This window comes from Lampetra planeri, chromosome 31 (genome assembly GCF_965212315.1).
Source record: "Lampetra planeri chromosome 31, kcLamPlan1.2.h2, whole genome shotgun sequence".
NCBI classification, from domain to species: Eukaryota; Metazoa; Chordata; class Hyperoartia; order Petromyzontiformes; family Petromyzontidae; genus Lampetra; species Lampetra planeri.
In genome coordinates, this window is record NC_136137.1 from 4,085,651 (window position 1) to 4,109,623 (window position 23,973).

General features: G+C 48.6%; 1 protein-coding gene across 1 annotated transcript in view; it reads left to right on the top strand.

The window, feature by feature from the left end:
* The window catches only part of SESTD1 (SEC14 and spectrin domain containing 1), a 34,289-nt gene extending 16,290 nt beyond the window's left edge, over positions 1-17,999 (top strand). Inside the window, exons 9-18 of the mRNA XM_078609048.1 lie at positions 284-495; positions 3,821-3,943; positions 5,128-5,364; positions 5,953-6,067; positions 7,188-7,359; positions 8,268-8,349; positions 9,483-9,605; positions 9,837-10,028; positions 10,835-10,953; positions 13,621-17,999. Of these exons, the coding sequence (XP_078465174.1) occupies positions 284-495; positions 3,821-3,943; positions 5,128-5,364; positions 5,953-6,067; positions 7,188-7,359; positions 8,268-8,349; positions 9,483-9,605; positions 9,837-10,028; positions 10,835-10,953; positions 13,621-13,744 (1,499 nt within the window). The 3' untranslated portion in view covers positions 13,745-17,999. The remainder of the gene's footprint in view (positions 1-283; positions 496-3,820; positions 3,944-5,127; positions 5,365-5,952; positions 6,068-7,187; positions 7,360-8,267; positions 8,350-9,482; positions 9,606-9,836; positions 10,029-10,834; positions 10,954-13,620) is intronic.
* Positions 18,000-23,973: the final 5,974 nt, after the last annotated feature.

The window sequence follows — 23,973 nt, forward strand, 5'->3', positions numbered from 1 at the left end:
GCTACAATATGAACCCGGCTACTTGCGTTTGATTTCTGCTCACAGCCAAACACCATTGATGATTATCTGAACCAGACCTGGGCCTCGGCTTGATTGAATCCGCCTCAAAGGAGTACCTGGTGCGATGTGTAAACATCGCTACTGGGGAGACAAAGGCGACTGGTCGTGGTGCTCGCCACCCACCCCTTCGTGCGCCGTGCCCGCCATCATAGGTGCTACTCACGAACAGCACTTGCCCCAGCAGTCTGTTGAAGGCTACACGGGGGATCTTTGTCTTGTGTAGGACGCCAGCTGCTCCTGGACCTGCAGCAGAGCCAAGGGCCGCGGGCCGAGGATGACCTGGTCCGGTTTCCCGTGGAGGGCGAGGTGACGGTCCAGGCCAGGGTTTTGGAGCTGCTCGATGCTGTGCACTCTCAGCACGAGAAGTGCCGTGAGATGTGCCGGCAGCAGAGTCAGCTGATTCGTCTGGACGACCTACGGCAGAAGATCACCGAGGTGGGGATGTCCTTTAAAACTGCGCACTGTTTAAAAATCTCAACACAGTGCCACACGATCTCGCAACAAAACAATTGCTGACACCTAATCGCAGACGCCAAACCCAGACTGAACAGGTCCCAATCTCGTTATCAACCCCCCCAGAGTGACATTCAGCATGATAATGTTATCTTAGAGGGGGGGAGGGGAGTTTAATTCGTGATCTTATGAACGAGAGCCCTCCAGCTCTTGCAACTGAGCTCCATCCCAGCCTCATTAATCCACATTATTTCCGTTAATTAAAAGTCCGTGACGGCTCACTATACCACTGTTATCTAATTACGTTTAATACATGTAAAATAATATAACGTATGACCTTTCTTCGAGTAATTTAATACAGAGATAAGTTTGTTTTGGTGTAAAAAAAAACATTTTATTATTGTAACCAGCAGAAAATTTACTATTTCGTCATTTTTATATTTTAATCAAACCAGCTGTGGCTGCGTTGGCTCTACACTTTAAATGGACTTCCCCAGAAGCCATGCGTCCCGCCTCTTGTTTTGATTACCGACCAGCTGGATGTCTTTGCGAGCGGGTTTTTTTTTTCCTTTGAGGTCGTCTAAATTCCGCAGTGTGCGACATGTGTTTACCCTTAGATCACAGTGTCCGCCTCTTTGTAATCAATCGGTGAAAAACCCCGCTTGACGATGCAAGTCCTCGCCAGCGCTTAGTTTATCTTCGTTTAAAACTCACGCGTGGCACAATTAGCTTGCTGTCCACTTTCCATAACAAACGCTGTGGATGAATATGGCACATGTTCTGCTTGAAATCACTTTACTTTGTAAAGATTTTTTACAGAGTGTGGCAGGCAGTACAAGCCTGAAGTTGTTGGGCTGTAAGCGGGCAAACAACTTCGTTTCATACGGCCACAGCCACTTTGAGGCCTACTACCAGTTTAGCTGCACTGCTCGACAACTAGAGGGGACTATTTTCAGTCTGGCAACAACACCGTGTTTCTAGATTTAGCGGTCTTAAGTCACCTTCAAAGGGGAGTCCTAATTGTTGTGATTTTATTGGATAACGCGACGGTGTGTGCGCTAATGTTGCGTGGCCCTCAAAAGGTATTGTTTTATATTCCTATCCGGCCCTCGGCAAGGGAGAGATTTTCCAGGCCTGCTTCATGGCAACATCATTCAACCTAAGTATAATTGAAAAATTATGAAGCTAGACAACATTCATCTTCTTTGGTTTTTCGGTAAAGTCACGTAGAAGGGAAGTAATAAAATAATAAAAATAAAACATAATAAAATAATTCTCACGACGTTTCGGCCACAACGCAAGCAGCCATCCTCAGGTGAAAACCAGGTCTGTCGAGGCGACAGCGTCTGAGGACGGCTGCTTGCGTTGTGGCCGAAACGTCGTGAGAATTATTTTATTATGTTTTATCATTATTATTTTATTATTTCCCTTCTACGTGACTTTACCGAAAGAACCAAGAAGATGAATCCCTGCAGTCACGAAAGCTTTAAATCGAAATCTAGGCAACATTGTGCACCCCGGCACTTTTGCAGGTTCGTTCGAGCAACGTGTACGGCACGGCACGGAATTAAGTATTCACAAAAGTCCGTGTAAACATAGGTTCGTTCAGTCAGCCCCGGTCATAGCATTTCATCTGATATACTGAGCATGCGCTGTAGAGACATCAGCCGATTTAGCTGCTGCCTGCCTGAGTCTGGTGCTGCACCACTCACCACTTACTCGTATGTGAGCCTGCTCACGGTGAATTCTTAGCCAAAAACTTCACAGCAATATAGTGCCATGAATAACTTGTAGGCTGATAGCTGATCGCTGAACGCAAGAGAAAATATAACATGGTTGCACGCTGCCGTTTATTTATGAAACGTGGAACGTTTCCATTTTTTTGCACGGCCCGTTGTAATATTTTTTTTTGTTCTCGCGAAGGAAGGAAATGAAGTGATGCGGCCTGGCTGGCAGAGAACGCTCTACATCCTTGTATAAATACATCAGACCGCTCAACCAAAGCGAGCGTAATTACTTGCACATTGGCAAAAAAAATTAGCGATGTTCTCTGTAATGCTTTTGAAAAATGTCAGATGTCTCAATATTTTGCTGGTGTGAAAATATTAAATCCCATGCGTTTGCTCATGCCATCACATTATTATGATTATTTTTTTTTCATACTTTTACAGTTAAATATACTGAGAGTTAAGAGTTGAGTTGTTGCTTTAAGTATATATTATTTAGGAGCACGTCGCTGGTTGACTCTGGTCCGAGCACTGAGCAGGCACCGCTGTGATCCTGGATTTGAATCTGGGTTTCAGACACTCGTGATTATCAAGTGTAGAGAGCTGGTGATCTCTGCCTGGTCGCCAATGACTGCACACAAGAAAACAAGGCAGTAATGCCGTAGTTTTACTTAATTTGCCAAACATTCCAGCTCGGACAATTGAACATTTCGGCTTGACCACCAGGTGACGAACAATTCGTGTGGATGAAATGTGGCTAAAGAGATGATTTGAAAGAGTTATCTGCTTTTGCGAGCCGATCTTCGTATGTGGGTTGATGACCTGGTCTGGGAGTTCTGAATGGGTTTTTTTGTCTCGTGACAGAATGCTGATAGCACAGTTGGAATATAGTCTTGGAAAATCATCTAAGAGATGCATTGTTTCGTACTGTTTTCCAATACTCATTTATCCTTCGCAGTATATGTCCATTGCAGAAACCGACGGGTGAAATGCATTTTCACATGAGTCCATTTTGCTCTGCTTTGTGTCTCCAAGTTACGGGCAACCCTTTGGTCAATTTCGTCATATTGCATCACTATAACAAGACTTGTAGTGCCGCCCCCATGTCCGATAGACAGATGGTCATTGGAATGGATGGATCAAATCCGGAAATGCATAAAAGCTTTCAATGTTAGTTAGAAAGAATTAAAAAGGAAATGTAAAAAAGGTAACGAGAGTAAATGGGTTTAGTTTGACTACGTTGTGTTGTGTGAGCCGAGTCTAAGAAAAAAATACTTTTTTTATTTACCAGGTAATGCCCACTGGGCTATATTGCTATTTTTCAGAAGCGACCTGGCCACCAATGATAGCTCAATAAAGTGGCTTAACACGTGGAAATTTATCGCCGCAAAATACTCTAAACGCATGTTTATAAATGTGGAGGGAAACAACGGAGGATCCGGAGAAAAATCCACGTGACCACAGTGAGAACGTGTAAACTCCAAATATACAGCAGCAGGCGTCAGGGTTGGGATCGAACCCACGACCTCCTGTATACCAGGCGAGGCGGTTAACATCTCGCCGCCATGGTGTCGTTGCAGGTTGTGAACTGGTTTGAAGGCCCAGGGGCTGATATGCTGAAGGAGCAGCGAGGCATCGGAGACTCGGCGCGTGCGACACAAGCTCTGCAGCAGAAGCACGAAGACATCGAGAACTTGTACACGGTAACTGCCCCTCCACTGGAGGATATACGCACGAAGGCTAGTCTAGCGCACTCGGTTTTTAGTGACCACTGGGCTAAGCTAGTGCAGCGGTTTGATGGGTTTCTGGTTTGATTTCTGTTCATACCTTGAGACGTTGATTCTGAACCTCTCCTGGGGTTCCCTTCGTACAATGAAATGGGATTCGTGTCGCGTTTGAATGTGACTTGCATCTAAGATGCTGTCCTGAAACGGTGAGCATTCTGGTCCATTCAGCCTTCAGTGATTACCGAGAAAAGTGTGTTAACATCAGCAATGGGAAGACAAAGGTGGCCAGGCGTAGTGCTAACCAATTCAGTGAATTGTCGAAGTATGGGGGGGGAGGTTAATGGATCCAATAAACTTTTTTTAGCTGAAAAAAATTAATGCTAAAATTCTCACGTTAAATGCATCGATGCATGCAACACGAATGGATAAATCGATTTAAATTAAAGAATCAATGCATCATTACATCCCTAGGGGCTGTTCAGACCATTGTTTATCAAAAATGCTCTTTCACAAACTGTTTTCATTGGCTGGACAAAAATCCGTCACTCTTATTATGCCAGGCTTCATCAGTTCACCCCGAGCCAGGTCGGAGAAAATGAAGAGGATATAAACACGAGAGCTAATAGAGAGCTGTGAACGAGAGATAAAGATTTGTGAGAATGACAGTCGGTTATTGTGTGGAGATGTATAGCAGACATACACACACAGAGAGAGACATGCGAACTCCAAAAATACAGGTGTCGGGGTCGAATCCACGACCTGCATATCAGGCGAGGTCGTTAACATCTCACCACCGTGGCACCCCAATGCGATGCCTCATTACTTTTCCGTCCCCGAGATTTAAATCGCACCCCCCCCCACCCCACCCCGAGCTATGACCAGGCCGATCCGAACCCCCCCCCCCCCCCCCTTTAACGACTCCCTCCTGTTCTACCTGCCACTAAAACTTACACTGCCACTTTTAACAACCCAATTCTTCATCTCGAACCAATATCATCTTGCCTACAATTTTTCAATTGCTGTAAAGCACTTCGGAAAAGGCGCTGTATAAATCTCGATGAGATAAGAAAGTTGCACTGAACGGCCGTTACTGATTGCGCGCGTCATTCGCCCCCCCCCCCCCGCTCCCGCTGTCGTGCGCGTCGCGCGCCCAACCGCAGGAGTGGTTCGCCGTCTACGTGGACCTGGGCCAGCAGATCTCGGCGCTGCTGTCGGCGGCCGAGACGGCGGAGGGGGAGGAGGACGAGGGGGGGGTCGGCGGCTCCGAGGGCAGCTCGGAGGAGCTGCAGGCGCTGCAGCAGCGGCTCAACGACGTGTGCTACCGGCACGCCATGCAGCTCGAGTACCGGCAGAGCCTGCTGCAGGCCGCGGCGGACTTCCACAGGCTCTCGCATGACGTGAGCCCCTTCCCGCGCTCGCTCGCTCGTGAATTTGCTCGCTCGCTCGTCAATTCGCTCGCCAATTCGCTCATTTGTCAGTTCGCTCGCTCACTCGCACGCCAATTTTCTTGCTCGCCAAATCGCTCATTCACACATGTAACACATTGACAGTTGTAATCTTAAAGAATGTGTACGTTGAGCCAAATCTCAAAACGCTGTGAAAAATCGAATCAATACGCACATCAAGGGGACCGCAGAAGACGGAGACCGTTTATTGGGGTTTTTGTTTTGTTGTTTATGAGGTTCAGTTGGGGGGTGGGGGATGGGGGTCAGACGACAGGGCAGGCAAGTGCGAAGATTAAACACGTTTCGTAGAAAAGAGACAGGTAATTCACAAGCAGTGGAAACGCGCATCACAAACACCTCGATTGCGTTTTAGTGGCACATCACCTGGGAAAGGTGTTGGGTGGGGGGGTGGCAGAATGCATTTTCACCCGCATCTCTGCGGAGCTGAGAGGTGACGTGGAGGTGGAACGTTGTTTGGGCTGAGCGTGAATTGTATTGCTGCTGCTGGTGTCCCCCACTGACTCAACTTGCCCTTGGCAGCTGTCGCACAATCTGGACGGGCTGCTGGGAGTTCTGTGCACGGACGTTCTGCTCGTTGACGGCACCACGGCGCAGCAGAGCCTGCGCGTGCTGGAGGAGAAGCTGCAGACCGTGGGTATGAATGCGTAGACGCGCACGCTCCTATGCACGACTGGACATCGCTATGTATGTATTTGGAACTTCTTTCGCATCCATATGTAGCCGACCGCGCGAATCGGAGATGATTGGGAAGGATAATAAACTAAAGACAAAAAGCAGTTCTAAAGAAATTAGTTTTCAATAGAGATGATTTAAAAGTGAATATCTCCAGTGGCTTCCCAATATTGGAAGGAAGAGCGTTCCAGACGGCCGCAGAAGCGCGTCTGAAAGGGCCCAATGCGGTGTCCGTCTTTGTTAGATGGTTAGCCAAAAGCCGCTGCGAGGATGAATGGAGTTTGCGTGATGGTTTATGCTCCTTGACAAGACCAGCAAGTTATTTTGGTTCATTTGTCGCAGGCTTTTAACAGTTGATCCTTATGGCGGTACCCCGGGGTACCAAATAATACAAATAACCGAGGCAATTAAATATTTTATTTCTGGTACACTATTTTTTCCAGGGGTATACTTAACTCCGCGACTGGGGTACCAATCAATCCGAAATTGGCGCTACTCCGCAATGTCGAAACGCAGCGAGGACGATTGCGCTGAAACCCTGAACGCTCGGGTACGCACCGTGGCGGTGCATCTTGTACAGCTCGTCGAGATGAGTCGATTGCCGCATCGCCGACCATCGACAGACTAAAAGTGACTCCATCGCGGACATTATGCGAGAGCCGGGGTACTATGGTACCCGGGGGTACCGCCATAAGGTTCAGTTGCCAAAAGTGATGCTGCCCACAGCACTCGCTTCTGTCCTATACACGCCTTAATAGCTGCTCGCTAACAGCACTTGCGCCTGTTGTGGGGAGTAGCGGCGCAGCGATGCGCGTGCTGTGCTACGAACCCAAGCGACCCAAGCTGACAATTATCTGAACCAGTGATGACGATCTGAACCAGTCTGCCTCAAATGAGTACCTGGTGCAATGCGTAAACATCGCCACTAGGGAGACGAAGGCGGCCGGGCATGGTGCCCGCCACCCACGCCCCCGTGTGCCGTGCAGGCCTTCGTAGGTGCTCGCTAACAGCACTTGCCCCAACAGTCTTGAAATAGGCTATGCGGGGGTTCATTGTCTTTGTCTTTGTGGGTGCACATGCAGAGGCCGTGTCACAGGGGCTGCAGGAGAAAAGCCAGGCCCTGTTGGAGCTGCTGGGCAGCCCCCCGCCGCAGGCCACGTGGCGCGGGGAGCCCGGCTCCGGTGACGGCGGCGAGGCCGACACCGGCACCCACGTGCGCGCACTCATGGACGACATGCTGCTGCGCAAGAAGAGGCATTGCACGCACGCACTCGCACGCACTCACTCACACGCACTCACGCGCAGTACCCACGCAGGCATGCAGATACACACACGCGGGGCTGATAGAGTACACTCGCATGCACGTAGCACGTGCACATTGCATGCACTTAGAACATGCGGCACACGTAAAACGCGCACATGCAACGCACCCGCCTAGACAGATATAAAGATCCACTGCATAGCCTTTCACAGACTGTTGGGGTAAGTGCTGTTATCGAGCAATACCGATGAAGGCCGAAATGGGACATGAGGGGGTGGTTGGCCAGTACCACGCCCGACCGACTTTGTCTCCCCAGTGGTGATGTTTACACACCGCTCCAGGTACTCACTTGAGGCTGAGTCGACCTAAAGGAGGCCCAAGACCGGTTCAGATAATCGTGACTGGCGTTGGCCATGAGCGGACCCACCTGCGTGCACATTTAACGCACACCACGCATGCACGACTCGCCCGAATCTATGCACGCAAACCCGGGTAGCCAAGATTATAGCGCGGTTCTCCAACTGCATCTCGTGACGTACAAAGACAACGATTCTTCGTTTACACACGTAGGCACACACGTGCCGACGCATTAATCGAATACGTTGGCACATGCACGCACAAAGACACATGCTTTGTATAAACTCTCGGGCCCCTTTCTGTCAGCGAGCACCTTCTCAGGCCATTGTACCGAGGCACGAGGTGAGAAGTTGGAACCAATACTCTGCGACTTGGGGTCCGATAGACACGGAAAGGTGTTTGATATCTGAAGGCGGCTGCACCACTCATGCAAAAGAGAGACTCGATAATATCTAAGCAAGCGCACAGCCGATTTGATCTACGTGTCAATTCAAGCCCCCCCCCCCCCCCGACCCGTTCTGCCGTGTTACCCGCGTCCTGGCAGGTGTGAGGACATGGTGGACGTGAGGAAGCTGAAGCTCCTGCAGATCATCCAGGTGCTCAAGTGCGAGGACGACGCCTCCCAGGTGAGGGTGAATTATTGGACCACTCGATCTGTTCACGTGCTGCCTGAGAACTCGTGCTCGTCATCATTAACTCTATTCAGCTCTAAAAGCCATGATTCTCCATTAATTCCCCTCCCTGCTGATCCTTCAGGCCATCATTCAGGTCTAAAGCCCTCTTGTCAACCCTCAGGGCCATTATATTATCTTGAACCCCTCATTGTGTAGCCTGAAGACAAATTACTCACTCTCTGCTGAGCAGCCATTCTTGAGGGTTTATGGTTTTCGCCTTGAGGAGGCTGACTGGGTTGATGGTCTCAGGCCAGTCATCAATGTCTGTGTAAAAAAAAAATCATTAATTTTCTTTCCTTAAGTTGCCTAAATTCCTCCTAACAATTAAAAAATATCGGTGGGACTGTCATGTGATAAGCAGTCTCCTCGCAGAGTTTGTAGGAAAGTGCAGCGTTTGTAGGAAAGCGCTCCTGGGTAAAGGATAAAAAGGTCACGTTAATCATTGATCGGGAGAGGTCGTGTCTGTCCTTGGAGGGCATACACAAGGCGTGCCCCTCGTGCGTGTGGATAAAGAGGTCTGTAAAAGAAACGTTAAAATTCTCTCCTGGTCTGTAAAAGATAGTTCAAATTCTTTCCTTGACACACCGTGTTCCACAACAGTTTTCCCGCGCGCACACACATCCACAGAGTGATGCACTCCTTCCAACGCAATGCCCAGTCCTCAAATACAAAGGAGACATCACAGCGATACACTCGGCTGCTCCTGGTGCGGTTGTCTGGCTTGACCACCTGTACAGAAAATCGGTGGAACTCGGTCCCGAACACTGCATCAGGATTTAAAGCTCAAATCACGCACTCCTTTACCTCTCTCTTCCCCTTCTCCCCCCCCCTCCCTTGGCCCTCAGTACATCACCCCCCAACGTGTTGTCCCCACTGGGTTGGGGCAGCGAGTAAAACTCCCCCCCCCCCCACTCCTCCTACGTACGGTCCCGTCGTGCCGAATTCAAATTTTCGCGGAGTTTCTGTTCCCCTTCCGATGTCGGTCGGCGTATTGTACCCGGCTCGCGTTTTGTCTGGGTGGGTGGGGGGGGTGAAATAAAAAAAAAATACTCTGATAGCACAGTTGATTGGTCGACTGCGCGCAGGCGGTGGACTGGCTCGGGGAGCTGCAGGACGCGATGCTCAAGACGCACACGCAGCTCGGGGATGACTCGCGCGAGGTGGAGGCGCTGCTGGAGAAACACAAGAAGTGCCACGACGTAGCCCAGGTGCGAGACCCCACGCCGTTCGTCCGTCCGTCAGTCAGTCCACTCGCTCGCCGATAATAACAATAAGAATGCTTTCGTTGTTTTCTATAGCGTCATTCATGCCAACTGCATCACGCACCATCGCGTGGTGCGAAAGAAGTTCTACATACATACGTGCTTCCCTCTTTATCGTTTGCGTGTGCGCGATTGGCCTGCGTGCGTGCGTGCGCCTGCCCGCGTGCGTGTGTGCAGAGCACGTACGAGTACGGGCGGGAGCTGCTGCAGGCGTCGGTGCTGATGCGCAAGTCTCTCCGCTACGCGGGGAAAGCGAGCGGCGAGGTGCTGCCGCGGCTCACGCGCGCCTGGAAGCAGTTCTCTGCCACGTCCGATGAGCGGGGATGCCGGCTCGCCATGGCGCAGGCTTTCCACGCCGCCGCGGAGAAGGTTCCGTCCCACGCCCCCCTCCCACCCCTCCCCCCACCCACCCCTCCCCCCACCCTGGACATGCTGGGCGTCGGTGAAAAAGAGCTTAGTAGCTCATCGGATGACTCGAGGACAAATAAAGATTCGAATGAATTAAAGATTCTGAGTCCCCTCCATGCACGGCTTCTCTCTCATCTCACTCTACTCCCCTCCACGACCGTGGCGCCCTTCGCAGCCTAGGGGTGTGGACGTGACGCCAACGATGACCAGCGAGAGATCCTCCGGTGATTATCGGTTAAGACTACAGACGCGCGGTGGGATGTCTGGACACCCGCGGCACCCGTAGTAGTAGCTGTGCCCCTGCATCGCACCCCCGGGTAACGCAAAATGGAACGCAGCGCTGGGTTTCCTTCTGTCCAGAACCACTGCGTAGAAAACGTAGGTGAAATGCAGATGCTTTTGTAAATAACGATCAAGTCAGGGTTTCTAATGAGATGGTGAAGTATCTGGTGCTGTTACCCACGACTTCTATTGTTTGAGTAAAAACCCGTGTGTGTCTTATTTGTTTGTCTTTCTGTTGGTCTATGCCGGTTGTCTCTTGTTCAGTTAGTTTTTTTGCTTGTCCATCAATACATTTTTCAGTCTGTCAGTCTTTCTGTCTGTGCCTGCCTGCTTGCCCCACCCCTCTTCCTGATTGCCTACCTCTCTGCCTTCCTGGCTGTCTGCCTGCCTGTTCATTTGTCTGTTTGTCCACCCTCTCGGTCGGTCGGTCTGTCTGCCTGTGTCCGCCTGCGCCGTTCATCTCTCCGTTATCTTTCCGCGCGCAGGTGCTGAGGGAGGACGCGTCCGCCACGGGGAACGGGAGTCACGACCGCGAGCGGGAAGCGGAGGAGCTGGGGCGCTCGCTGCTGGATCGGCTAACGATGCCCGTGAGCCTGCCCGACGGGTACGATGCAACACGCGCACGCGACGGCAACAACAGCAATGACAACAATGTGGGTTGACGTGGCGCCTAAATGTGACATCTCAAGGCATTTGACAGCAGCCGTGTGTTTTTATATGGGGAAGCAGTCGATCAGACACGGGGGTGAAAAACAAGAAGGGTTCCTGAGTCTGGACTTGAACAGGGAGCAGCAGGGAGTTGACAGCACAGATGGATGTGGAAAAGGGGAGTTCCAGACTAGGAGGGCAGCGGAAGAGAAGATTAATTTTAATTCGTTTCAGGGAATGGACAGACCCCATTCCCGTTCATCTATTTACCTTGTATTAATTCAAAGACGCGTTTTAAGATTCGTATCATTAAATGGGGGAAATGCCTAGAACGTTAAACCAACCAAACAAAGGCAACTTTTTTTAGGAATCCCAGAGACGGTGGGAGAAACGCCCCAAGCTGCTGCTGGCACGGCTGCCTTGCTCTCGCAAATTGTTTAGTAATTATCCGGCAATGGCTTCCTGTTTGCGAAAATTAGAAACCTTCACGGGGTGTTAACGGTCATTGTGTGCGTTTTGGCGAGTCCGTTGCGTTGTCGGGTCAAAGCGATTTTTTTTCCTCCGAGATTGCAAGCCCGCGTGTAGAGTGCGGTTTCCCTCCTCTCGTGCTTCGTGGACGCCAAATTGACGCGCGGGGGCGGCTCTCGCTCGCATTAACGAGTTGCCTGACGCCTTAAAATAATTTGACGCCGACGTGAATAAAAATCATTGCCCGGTGTTAATTAAACTCCTAAAGCTGAGCCAAAACCATTTTATCAACCAACTAGAAGCCCACTGAGCTTTTAGCTGCCACGCATGATAGCTCATCGAAATGGCTCGATTCGTCATCACAAGTGGAAATTTCATAGTAGCAGCCAAATCATCTTAAGCGCTTGTTTCTAAATGTGGAGGGCAAAACCGGAGGACCCGTGGAAAAATCCACGTGACCACCACTAAGAAGAGAGAACGCATCAACTCCCAATTATACAACAGGCATCGTCAGAGTCCGGGATCGAACCCAAGATCCCCTGCTTACCGGGCGAAGGAGATAGCATCTTGCCACCGCAGCGCCCCAATTTATTGCCGCATGCAGTTCAGTCCCCCTCCTGGGCTTGCAATGGCCAGCAGATGGCAGTACAACAAATGGGTTCAAGAACCTGCGTGTGGCGTAACCCTTGGTTTCATCCCTTATGCAAAACACACCTTCACCAGGAATTGGCCAAACATCCCAATGTAGGGCCCGCCGGACTTGTACGCGTTGTTATGCAAATCGTTTGTGTGACCCCCGCAGAGACGCGAGGGCACTAAAATGTCATCGCCATGTTAAAAATGTAAAGAACGAGTTGTCAGTTGAATTTACAACCCGCTGATCACGTGACAATTCATCAGGTGCGCCAAGGTGGTTCCGAATTGCCACGGGCGTAATTATTAGTTGGACATCAGTCTGTTGGAGTGGCGGCGCAGCGGTTAGGGGACTGCACTTTCAATCCCATGACCTGAGTTTACTGCTGGTGACGGTTAACACCGATTGGCGAGTGATATCGTAGCCGGGCCCTGGTCCGCGCTTCACCAACCAACGCTGACCAGCGTTGTGAAGCACCGTGTGGTCAAATCATCGTTGTCATCGTTGTTATCATGGTCCTTCTAATGATCTCATTGTGGTCATCGTCATGATTGTTTTCTTCTTAGTTGTGAAAGTTGTCGTCATCGCCATGGTGTGCAGCAAAGAGACACACAATACATTGACTTAAAGCTTTCGTGACTGCATGAGTTCATGCTCTTTGGGTCTTACGGTAAAGTCACGTGACTTTAGCGAAAGGCCAAAATGAGCGCTGGTGTCTTGCTCATCTCTTGTTTCGAGCCCTGAGCCAATGGTCAAAGTTCCACATTCCACCACAATCTGATGCCTACTTTAGCGACCCTGAATGGACGATGGGCTGAGTCAATCCCGAACCAGGATTATTATTAATATAGTGTGTTATTATTAATACCGTGTGTTCTCAGTACTACAGTGTGTTTTATTTACGCAAGAAAAAGCATTGCCGAGTTGCAAGGCACTTTGCCAAGTTTGCGTCGCGTCGCGGCATTTGTTGTGTTCACCGCACGCCGCTCTTCGTTGAGGGACTGCTGCTGTGCTGTCTTGGTGTGGTCTGGGACTGTTTCCTTGGTGTTGTTTTCTGCCTTGCCCAAGGCTTGATCAATCGGACTTGTATCATGAATGTATTTATAATTCAGCGACTCTCTTTTACCTGTTTCTCCATTTTACGCTCTTGTCGCCTTTTCGTTTGTTGTAACTCCTTGACTCGCCCCGTACTGGACATCTGTAGGAAAGAGCCTCGTAGCTCCACGGATTCCTCCTCCATTCCAAGCAGAGTTTCTGATTCTGGAATTTTGTACGCGGTGTAACTATATTTCTCAAAGTTCCGCTTGACAAAGGGCTGACGAATTGTTTTTGTTACAACGCGTTCCTGTCACAGGGACTTTTGCCATTGAGCGTCGTCGTCACACTAGTACCAAGCGGCGGCCTTCTCGCGGCTTTAGCGTTACACTCGAGGCAAATTACTCGCTCCACCGCCATCACCGCCGCCGCTGCTGCTGCTGGTGATCTTTGACCCTCGCTGCTCGCTCGTCTTGCACTTCTCAGCTCGGAGCAGTTCTTCGGGAGCCCCGGCGACATGGCCGCGGCGACGGAAGGGATCCGCGAGAAGCTGCGGCTGCTGGAGCAGAGGCTGAGCGCTCCGTGCGGAACACCCAACGGCGACTTCTAGTCGCTGGCCCCAAGCAGCATCCTCCGTTTCGTGCGAGCGGCTCCGGGATTGGCCTCCAGGCGACTTGCGTGCGGTCGCTCGCTCGCTGATGGCCGCCGTCCCTCCCCGCGCGGGCGGGCAACTGTGCGCGCTCACGGCGGCCCGGAGCGTCGGCTTGCATCTTAACGCCCGGAGTAGAGGCGGTCTCGCCCGTTGTGGTGTGGTGACAAGGTCCTTGTTGGGTGGGGGGGGAGGGGTGGCTGAGTCTTTTTCACAAACGCCTGGTTACACTGCACAGACTTCCGCGCGAGGGCTTCTGGCGGCCGGCCTTGGTGGTCTTCCGATTACTTGGAACGAGATTTTGTCATTTGCTCGCCGTATCTCACGGCGAGGTCTCCTGCGCCGCCCTACACCGTGGTGTAACGGCCCGGCGTCCTGTACACGACACCGTCGAGGTTTATAAGCTGCCGATGGCTTGTATATCATGCTACGGTAGCCTGTGCGGTGTGTTGTTACACCTCACACCATGGTGTGTATAACATGATATTCTGTACACCAACTTAGTGCCCTTGATTTACACTGCACCTCGCTGCGGCACACACACACACACGCACTCGGTATCCCGTACGTCTCGTACACCGTTTTGCACGCTGCGCGTACCGCACCGAGTCCCGTATGCCTCCCCGTGCACACTGTGAGAGTTGACGGCTGTGTAAACTGCACTGCTAAGCACGCCTGCGCACTAACAGGCTGCACAACAAAGCCTACAAACGCGTTCCTGTCTTCGCCGGGTATATCCGGCGTACCGCCACCACCGCCGCCGCCGCGGGTGAATTTCACGACGAATGAAACGGCAGCGCGTGTGTGCGCGCCAGTCGCGTTTGCGTCTCGCGTTTACGAAAAGCAATGTGATCCGGTATCGTGCAAGTGGCTTCCTATGGTTCAGCCGCTGATGCAGGGATTTAAGTGACGAGCGAAAGGGCATGCGGTCAGAGAGCGACGTCGATTTTTACTGAAGGACCTGCGGGAGTAGGGAGCGGAGAGTGAAGGGGGTGTAGCAATGGGTCCCTGAACGTAGGATATTGGTGCGAGAAGAGTACAAGAGGGAATCTGCGTTCAGGATTGGTGCGGCCTAAAGCACATGTGTTGTCGCTGGGCTTTAAAGCGGCGAGATTAGCGAACTCCCGTCCCCTTTTCTGCAATAAGTGAAATATTTGAGCAATGACAAATTGGATTTTCGATGGAAGTAAGTTGATTGGAAATTGCAAGCCTCTTCGGTTTTTAAAAATGTATATTCTTGCAAGGTAAAGTACGGTTTATCATCTTAAAACAACGGGGCACATTCATTTTTGTCGGTTTTTTTCAAGTGTTGCAGTGAAGGTGCACGCCGACTGCATATTATTAATGACGATCGGGATGGGTATTTGTTTTTCTTACCTACTTAGGTAGATGGTGGCAATATTTTCTACTCCGCCACATTTTCCATCGTGGTCACACAGCAGTCTTGATTAACTTGATAGTAATAAATAAGTGCACGCTAAACTTCTTAATCAATAGAAGCTTCTTGCAGCGATGTTTAGGCTCCGGGTAATTTTCTCTTATTTATTAAAAGATTTGTTTTTTTTAAGCAGGCTGGACATTTGTTTTACTTTTTTTTTAACTATTCGCTTGATGCTATAAATGGTGCTGAAGTAATAGCAATTTAAATATTTTACTTATCTATAATAATTATTCAATCATTAATACTTTTAGTTGACGAGTTATAGGTTAGCGTATTCACGTTATTTAAACATTGAGCTGGCCTCGCCCTTGCATTGTAGTGTTAACCAAGTACAGTACAGCTCTCATTTTTCCACGTTAACACGTTTGATTATTTCCTATAGCGTACTTTTTTCTTCATTCACAGATGGTCACTATTACTTTTTGAAGTTTTCCCAATGCGTTTCGGCTTTGATTGGCCGATGTACAATGTATAAAGTAATAGCGTTTGCTGAATCTGCGTAAATATCACCGCAACGCTCATTTTCAATTGGTTCCTATATTGATATGTTTTGCCAATTCCACCGCAAACCGATTCTCGTTTTGTGTGGAAGGCAACTGGAGTGCCTGCCATAATAGGCCCTGTCGGCTTTGAATAAGAATAAGGTGCCACGGTGGCGAGATGTTGACTACCTCGCCCGGTATGCAAGAGGTCGTGGGTTCGATCATGCTCCGACGCCTGCTGTATATTTGGAGTTTGCATATGCTCCCTGTGGTCGCGTGGATTTTTCTCCGGGTCCTACGGGTTTTCCCTCCACGTTTAGAATGAACGTGCGTTTTTAGAATATTTGGCTGCTATAAATTTTCACATGATGTTAATCCACTTTCGTTGAGCTATCATTTGTGTGATAGCCAGGTTGCTTCTGAAAAAGGGCTTTAGCTGGTAGGGAAAATACATTTTTTAAAATAAAAGGATTAATGCCTGGAGAAAACCCACACATTCGAGGAAGATATCACTCAAAACGCCACACAAATAGGTCAGAAACTCAGTCACTTTATTGGCCCCGTTGGCGGGCATCTTCTCTTTTTGTTATTTCTCCACATATCTGAGCCAGCCACCAACTCCCCCACCCCCCAAGTCTCTGCACTGCAGAGGGGCGGGGAGAAGGGGGGGGAAGGGGGTACATTCACAGGTGCCGCTCCTGGCAGTGAGTTTATTAAGATGATGATACAGTTTCCTTCTGAGTAGTGCAACGGTTTGACAACGAGCAAGCGGCGTTGATTTTTTTGTGTGTACGAGCAAAGTGCAGCGCAGCGTTTCCAAGTTTTTGCTGATGTTGGCTGTAATTGAGACGCATTGTGTCCCAGCGTAATGAGACATCCGGTGTTGCGGAATCCCATCGATTTCAGATTGCCGTGCCAGTGTGCTCCATATCTTTTAAATAAGGGCGAATGCTCCGTGTTTTCAATGGACCACAGTTTGGAGTATTTTGGTCACGAAGTAGTTGACCTTTGAAATTCAGGGTAAGGCTTTAAACTAAAGTGATTTTACAAGGGCATTTACGTGGCAAGTTTAAAAAATATATATATTATTTGGATTTTTTTTGTAAAGCTGTAAATGATGAAATTAAAAATGTCTCGAGGGGAATCGAATAGAAGCTGCACGTTAATTCCATGCCCCAGACTTATGTAATGAGATGTAATGGTGTATTCTGTTATTATTTCTCAATTAAGTGTTCGAATAATGTTGAGTCCGCACAATATTTGACAACCGTTCGAACGTTGCTTTTTATGGAATTGGTCTTTCTCTCCCACAAACTTTCAGATGTTGATCTTGTTTTTATATCCAGTATTTAAACACCTTTTTGTACCCTACCTATTATTTTTGTATTGTCGGCTTGAAAACCAAACATGGTAAATGTTATGGATGTTTCATGATTGTTACTTTTAATCGGATTATTGGCCATTGCTCTCGGTGAGGCAAAGCGTCGCACCGCGTACGAACGCGTGCGTTATGGAGCATTGTGGGTAAAAATCATATCTCCAATCAATATATTGGCTTTCCAGACCAATATTATCTCGCGACATTTGTTTAAACAACCAAATTCTGGAGCGGTTTTAACCTTCGTGGGTTGCATCAGCAGAGACACGGTTGTTAAATAAAAAACATTGTGTTTATATGTATATTAAAATGCACCTGTTATTTAGAGCCAGGTTATTTCGGAGATAACTTTATTATCGTCTTGCAAGTTCAAAAGCCATGAACTGAAGGAAACTAGTTGAGGTTTATCAGCAAACATTCTGAACATTGCTAATGTTTTTCTAATGTGGAATGTTAATTCTTTTTTTTATATTCTTCTTGTTTTGGAAGTTCCGGTCGCATTTCATCCACCTGCATTGTTTAAAACAAATGTTAAACGTGGTCGTTCATTGTAGCATGTCACTGAAGTTGAGAGATACACCACAAACGAACATGTATTCATGATAAACTGAAGTATTCTTTTTTTTTGTAGTTTCTTATCCGCTTTTGTTAAATTAAAGGCACGCGGTCTCAGTAACCTCTACGTCACAAACTGTAAAAAATGTAGAAAGTAAATACAGTATAATTTTGTAGACTTTTATCGTAGGGCGATGTCTGTGTAGGAGGTTAGGCGATGGCGAGCCGAGGGTAAACCGAAGCGTTAAGGCTCTATATTCTCATATTCCTGAACTCTTGCAGTTTAACGGGTTATAAAATGTGCATGTTTCACTTACGTAAGCAGGTTCAACAATAAAGACACATTGTCTTGATACCGATGACCGGTTGCTGCTGTTGCTGTTTCACTGGCGTTGGTGAAGTTGAGCTCCACATAGATACAGGTGGAGGTGCAACCAGGGCCCTCCACGGGGGCGTGCAGGGCCTCAGGGCAAATCCCACCGTGTGGCCCCCCAATGCGCGGGGCCCGGGGCGGTCGCCCCGATTTGCCGTACCCCTAAGGACGACGGCTCTGGGCGCAGCCCTGAAATTTCTCGCGTCGCTGCCGGCAGAAGGGGCGCCTCCTCGAGAAAGAGAGAGAAAGCGAGCCGCTCCTCTGGAGAGTATTGGGTCTACTCCCACGCTGGCCAGCCGCCTCGGAAGAGGCTGGAGTCGCCACGCCGTGACTCCACCGCACGCTTTCGGATGGCTGCTGATGTCCATGCAGAGCAACGGCTACAATTTCACATTGAGGTGGTCAAGCCAGGTAACCTCGGTCGGGGTCAGTCGGAGTCTTGTATCACCGTGATGACAAACAACATGAATGGAATTGGCCAAACGTCCTGACAATTTAGCAGAGACTTTCCTGGGCAAGCAAAGGGGTTTTTTTTTTAACGTACCACAACGCAGTGTGTCCGTCATTCTCCACAGTTGCGAATGGGAAATGATAATCTCAAATACATTGTTTCGTTTTGGGCCAACAAATTCCGTGTAAGCGGATTGTGTGAAGGGCAATTTTCGAGTGCTACGGAGATCATTTCGTATTTTTGGCTTCCGCCGTACATCAAGACTGTAAGTAACGAGTGTTCGCCTCCTGTGTTACATCTTCAAATTTTCGGCCCAGAGTAGGAGTGAATAATGCCGCTTGCTTTCACGGACAAAGGACCATGGTGGATTACGTTCCTCGCAGGGTCGTGATGGAAAGGCGGGCGAACGGCTTTTCCGGGAGCTGATCCATTTAAACCCGTGTGATTACCCCGAGGTTATTGGAGGCTCGGGTATGCCGCGAGTGAGAAATTATAATAAATATTGACAGTCGCGCATTGCTATAACTTCACGGCATCCGCTCGCCACCGTCGATGGCAATTTTTTTTTTAGTTTTACCAGGTAAGGCCCACTGAGCTATACAGCTCTTTAAATTAAATAGCGACCTGGCGATCACGTGATAGCTCCAACGAGAAGTGCCTTATCACGGGGACATTTGTTGAGCAGCCAAATACTCCAAACGCATGCTGATTCTAAATGTGGAGAGGGGACGGGGGCGGGGGAGGCAAACCGCAGGGTCTACTGGTCGAAAATGCAAACTCCAGATATCCAACAGGCGTCAAGAAGTCGGGATCGAACCCACGACATCCTGCCCGCCAGGGGAGAGAGTTAACATCTCGCCACCGCAAAACCCCGTTCGTGTGAGCGACGGTTGCCACCTCTAATGTCCGGGCAAGCACCAACCCGGGACACATTCTGAGAGGCGTGGAGATGGACGCGCTCGGAATCCCATTGAGAGACATATCTGTACCGTCATCTGTACTGGTTTAAAGAACGTACGCAGGCCAAGGACATTGTTCAAACTATTAAGTGGGTTTGGGTAGAGGGCATGCCATCGGAAGGCGTGATGCCCGAAGAAGAAGAAAAAAACGTTATTATAATGGAGTGGCAGCAAAAAGGGTGGACTATGTCAGAGAGCATGTCCATCGGATTGACGGAGCGATTACATCGGCTGGTGTCACACGTGTGGTGGGTGGATCATTGCATTGCAGGATGGCGACGACTCGGGGAGGAACTCCTCCAGCAGTGGATTGACCGATGGTTGATTTACGACGACGATGATGATCATGGAAAGAATCCTATCTCCGATGAACGCATCCGATTAGCACGATTGGCTTCGTGCGGTGCGAAAGAAGTTCAACATGCCTACATGCACATCTGATGGCAGAATAGAGAACCGCGTGTAACTGCGCCGTCTTGCTTGAGGTATTATCACGAAACCGGCACAAAAAACACACCGGGAGTTTTAATGTCGTGGGAGGGCTTCCAGATTTCCGAGGAACAGCAAACCTCAAAACAAAGAGAACGAACCTGGGAACCTGGGACAGGCAGCAATCCCTCTGCCGTGAGCCGAGGACGGTCACAAGCCGCGCATTTGAGGATGTTTTGTGGCAGTCTCCCACTAGGGGGCATCGCGGAAATCCTGTGGACGTAACGCCAACGATCTCCCACCATGTCGAGTGTCTGCGTGTGTGTTTGTTGAACCTCTTTCGCACCGTACGTAGCCGACCGTGCTCGTCGGAGGTGCGCGATTCCAGTGTCCATGATAGAATCAACAGGTAGGTGAAGACTGCACAGCAAAGTGCGAACCCATTCCTTGTCCCTTTTGTCCAGGGATAAAGTGTTGCACCAATCGCACGCGTGAGTTTTCTCCTACACCTAAAACTACTACCAATTGTCTGAGAAAAAACCTAAATTTGATATGTGTGTATGCTGAACTTCTTTCGCGCCGTACGTAACGAACCGTGCTTATCGAAGGAGGTGTGGGGGAAGGACAACAAACTACACAAAAAGCGAGTTGTAAAGAAATTAGTTTTCAATCTAGATGATTTAAAAGTGCATGGCTCCCAGTGGCTTCCGAGTATCGCAAGGAGGAAGAGTGCGTTCCAGACGGCCCCAGAAGCGCGTCTGAAAGCGCCGCGCGATGCGGTGCTGCGGTGAGGATGAGCGGGAGTTGGCGTGATGATGGTTGATGCTTCTAGACGAGTAGGCAAGGTATTGCGGTTTCATTTGTGACAAGCGCAGGTAAAAATAAGTATTATTTTTAAAATACTTTATTTTAAAACACGCTTTTATGAAATGTACTCGTAATGGAAGAACTCCACGACTCCAGGAAGTGGCCCCGAAGCTTGCCATAACGTAGGGGACCGTGGCCAATGACAGCCAACGTCAGTTGACCGTGGACAAGTAGACCAAAGCCGAAATATAATATATAAAACATAATATAATTTTTATTTTATTTTTTATGATCGAATATAGTATTCTCATCAGTATGACGTAAGTATACCAAGTTTGCAGTCGATACCACATTGGGAAGTGGGTTAAAATTGAGTTACAATATTTGAGGATACAACAACGACAACAGACAGAGTGAGTTAAATGACAGTGTGTAAAAAAAAATAAACGAGCAGCCCTGCGATATTTACTGTCTCGCACCGCTGCTGACGGAAGGAAATGCCATCGTGAGCTTCGTCAGTTTACAGCGTTGAGACTGTGAGCGAAATTACGCGGCACGCGCTCAATGTGATCTCATCTCAAAAGTCTAAGCAGGTTTTGAGGCTGGATCGTGCGTGCTTGGATGAGCTACTGCCATACACGAATAACAATGATATATCATTTCGATTTAAAGCTTTCGTGACTGCAGGGATTCATCTTCTTGGTTCTTTCGGTTAAGTCTTTCCGACAGACCTGTTCTTCACCTGAGGACGGCTGCTTGCGTTGTGGCCGAAACGTCGTGAGAATTATTTTATTATGTTTTATTTTTATTATTTTATTATTTTCCTTCTACGTGACTTTACCGAAAGAACCAAGCAAATGATATATCAGTTGCGGGTGTTTATCGGCTGGGCAACAGAGGGTAGTGAAGTAAAATCGATTGTGCTACTGCACTGTGACCCCCACGTCTGTGCCCTCTGCTTTCACCAACCCGAACCGACCAAAGTGGAGAAGTATGGCCAAATAGACCCCGTGACCCGCACAATTTGGGGAGGCCCTCATTCAGCAGTGGATTGACAATAGGCTCGTACATGAGCAATATCGTTCGTGAAATACGAGGGTACATTGGAAAGCATTGCGGAATCGATGCGTATGCGTGATTTTTTTTTCATTGTACTGTTCATCAACCAATATTTTAATTCTCGCAGCTGGAATGTATCCATATTAAGTGCACAGTCACATTTTACGTGATGATTTTTTGTGTGTGTGTATGTGTGCAGTCATGGGTGGCCGAGTCCGAAGACCATCAAATCACTCCGCTTTGAGAGCGAGAGATAGCCCAGTTTTAATCACAGCTCATTTCACAGAAATCGAACCCGCGATCTCAGTGTTGCACTCTGACCTCTGAGCCGCCAGGCCACCGCGTACGTTTAAAACACAAGAGTGAAGCCACAGTCTTGGCCACTGGGTTCTTCTCCATTACCGTGGACGGTTTAAAAAAAAATTAACCCCCATTGATGTCATCCGCAAGAGTAGTGCCGTTTCGTGTAACCGGCGTCATGGGGGCTCCAAATTTACAGCAACGACATAGAATGACAATTCGTTACTCGCACAGCACACGGGTGCGTTTGGAGAGCAAATCCACAACGACACTGGCAACGCGAGCACGACGTTTCGCCAACAATTACAACAGCCGGCATCATCAGGCGGCAGGCAGATTTGTGGAGAAATCTCCTCCTGTTTCCTTCCTTGTGATAGAGGGATGGATGTGATGGCGTCACTTGTGAGCCCTTCCCGTGCGAAGGCCAGAGGGGGTGGGGGGTGGGGGATTAATGAATGTATATAATGTACAATTGGCATGTTCTGTTTACGTGAGAAACCTTACTAATTGGCTGTGTCGGGTGGTGGCCGGTTTAACGACACATTTATGGACGGCTGCTTGCGTTGTGGCCGAAACGTCGTGATAATTATTGTATTATGTTTTATTTTTATTATTTTATTATTTCCCTTCTACGTGACTTTACCGAAAGAACCAAGAAGACACATTTATATTCATGGGATCTCACCCAAAAACCTATATTAGGGATAACAAAAAAATTGCCCACAATTTACTCATTTGGAATCCGCATAGGAATCATTGCCCCCTACTGCTATCATTTGGCTGGACACTCCTGCGAAAAAGAAGAGTCACAAGGCTTTTCCTGGGTAAAGAAGCGTCGTAGTAATAATAGTAATAGATGACTATGGATGGAGCTCAGTAATGAGCTCTTACCCTTGAGATCGTGTGACTCAGCTCTGATTAACAGCTTGGAGTAATAGGGGCGGCGTGGGGAGGATTTTCACACGGTGAGTTGTTGTGGTCTCAGCTAAACCTTCGACAAATAAACATTACCCAAAAGCCCCCTCCCACCCCCCGGGACAGAACGCATTGTAAATCTCACGTAATTTATGCCTCTGAATGAGTCAGTCACCCTGCGTGTACCACATCTCCTCGCAAAGAGCAAACAAGCTGAGCAGATTTTAGCCTGGTTACCGCTTGGATGGCAGATTGCCGGGGGATACATTAAACGATGTTTTAATTTTATTTTACTTTACCAGGTATGGCCCACTGAGCTGTGTAGCTCTTTTTCAGAAACGACCTGGCCACAAATAATAGCTCAACGAAGTGGCTTATCACGTGGACATTTATGGCAGGCAAATTGCTCTAAACGCGTGTGGATTCTAAATGTGGAGGGAAAACCCGGAGAAAAATCCATGCAACCACGGGGAGAGAGACAATCTCTAGGCGTCAATATCGGGATCGAACCCACGACCTTCTGTATACTAAGCGAGGTAGTAAACATCTGGCCACCGTAGTTCAAGCGTTGTGTACTTTGGCTTGTGCGGTGGCCAGGAGATGACGGTACAGAAATGGATTCTTGAATTGATCTGTGTGGAGTTCGAAGTGTTACTCCCTTTGTGTGCGTTGTGAGTTTTCTCTGGTTTCCTCCTTGCACGAAATGTAACTCTCTTTTAATTGAATCAGATAAATAAAAAAGAATCGCGGAGTCTTGAGAGTCCATTAATACTTCCGTAAAGAAATAAATACGTTGATTTCTTAAAATTGTTACATTCATCTCTGGAGGGTGTATTCACTTGTGACTAAAATGGCAAGATTATATTTTCTGTTAGCTAATTTTTACATCAAACAGACCGGAAAAAACCCAAATTGATCTTACATCCAGTCTCACAAAGTTCGTGCGTTTATGGCGAAGCGAATTATATTTATTGCTGCGTAGTAGCCGAGTTTATTTTTATTAAACACACGACGACGACGATTGATGGTTGTAACGTCGAA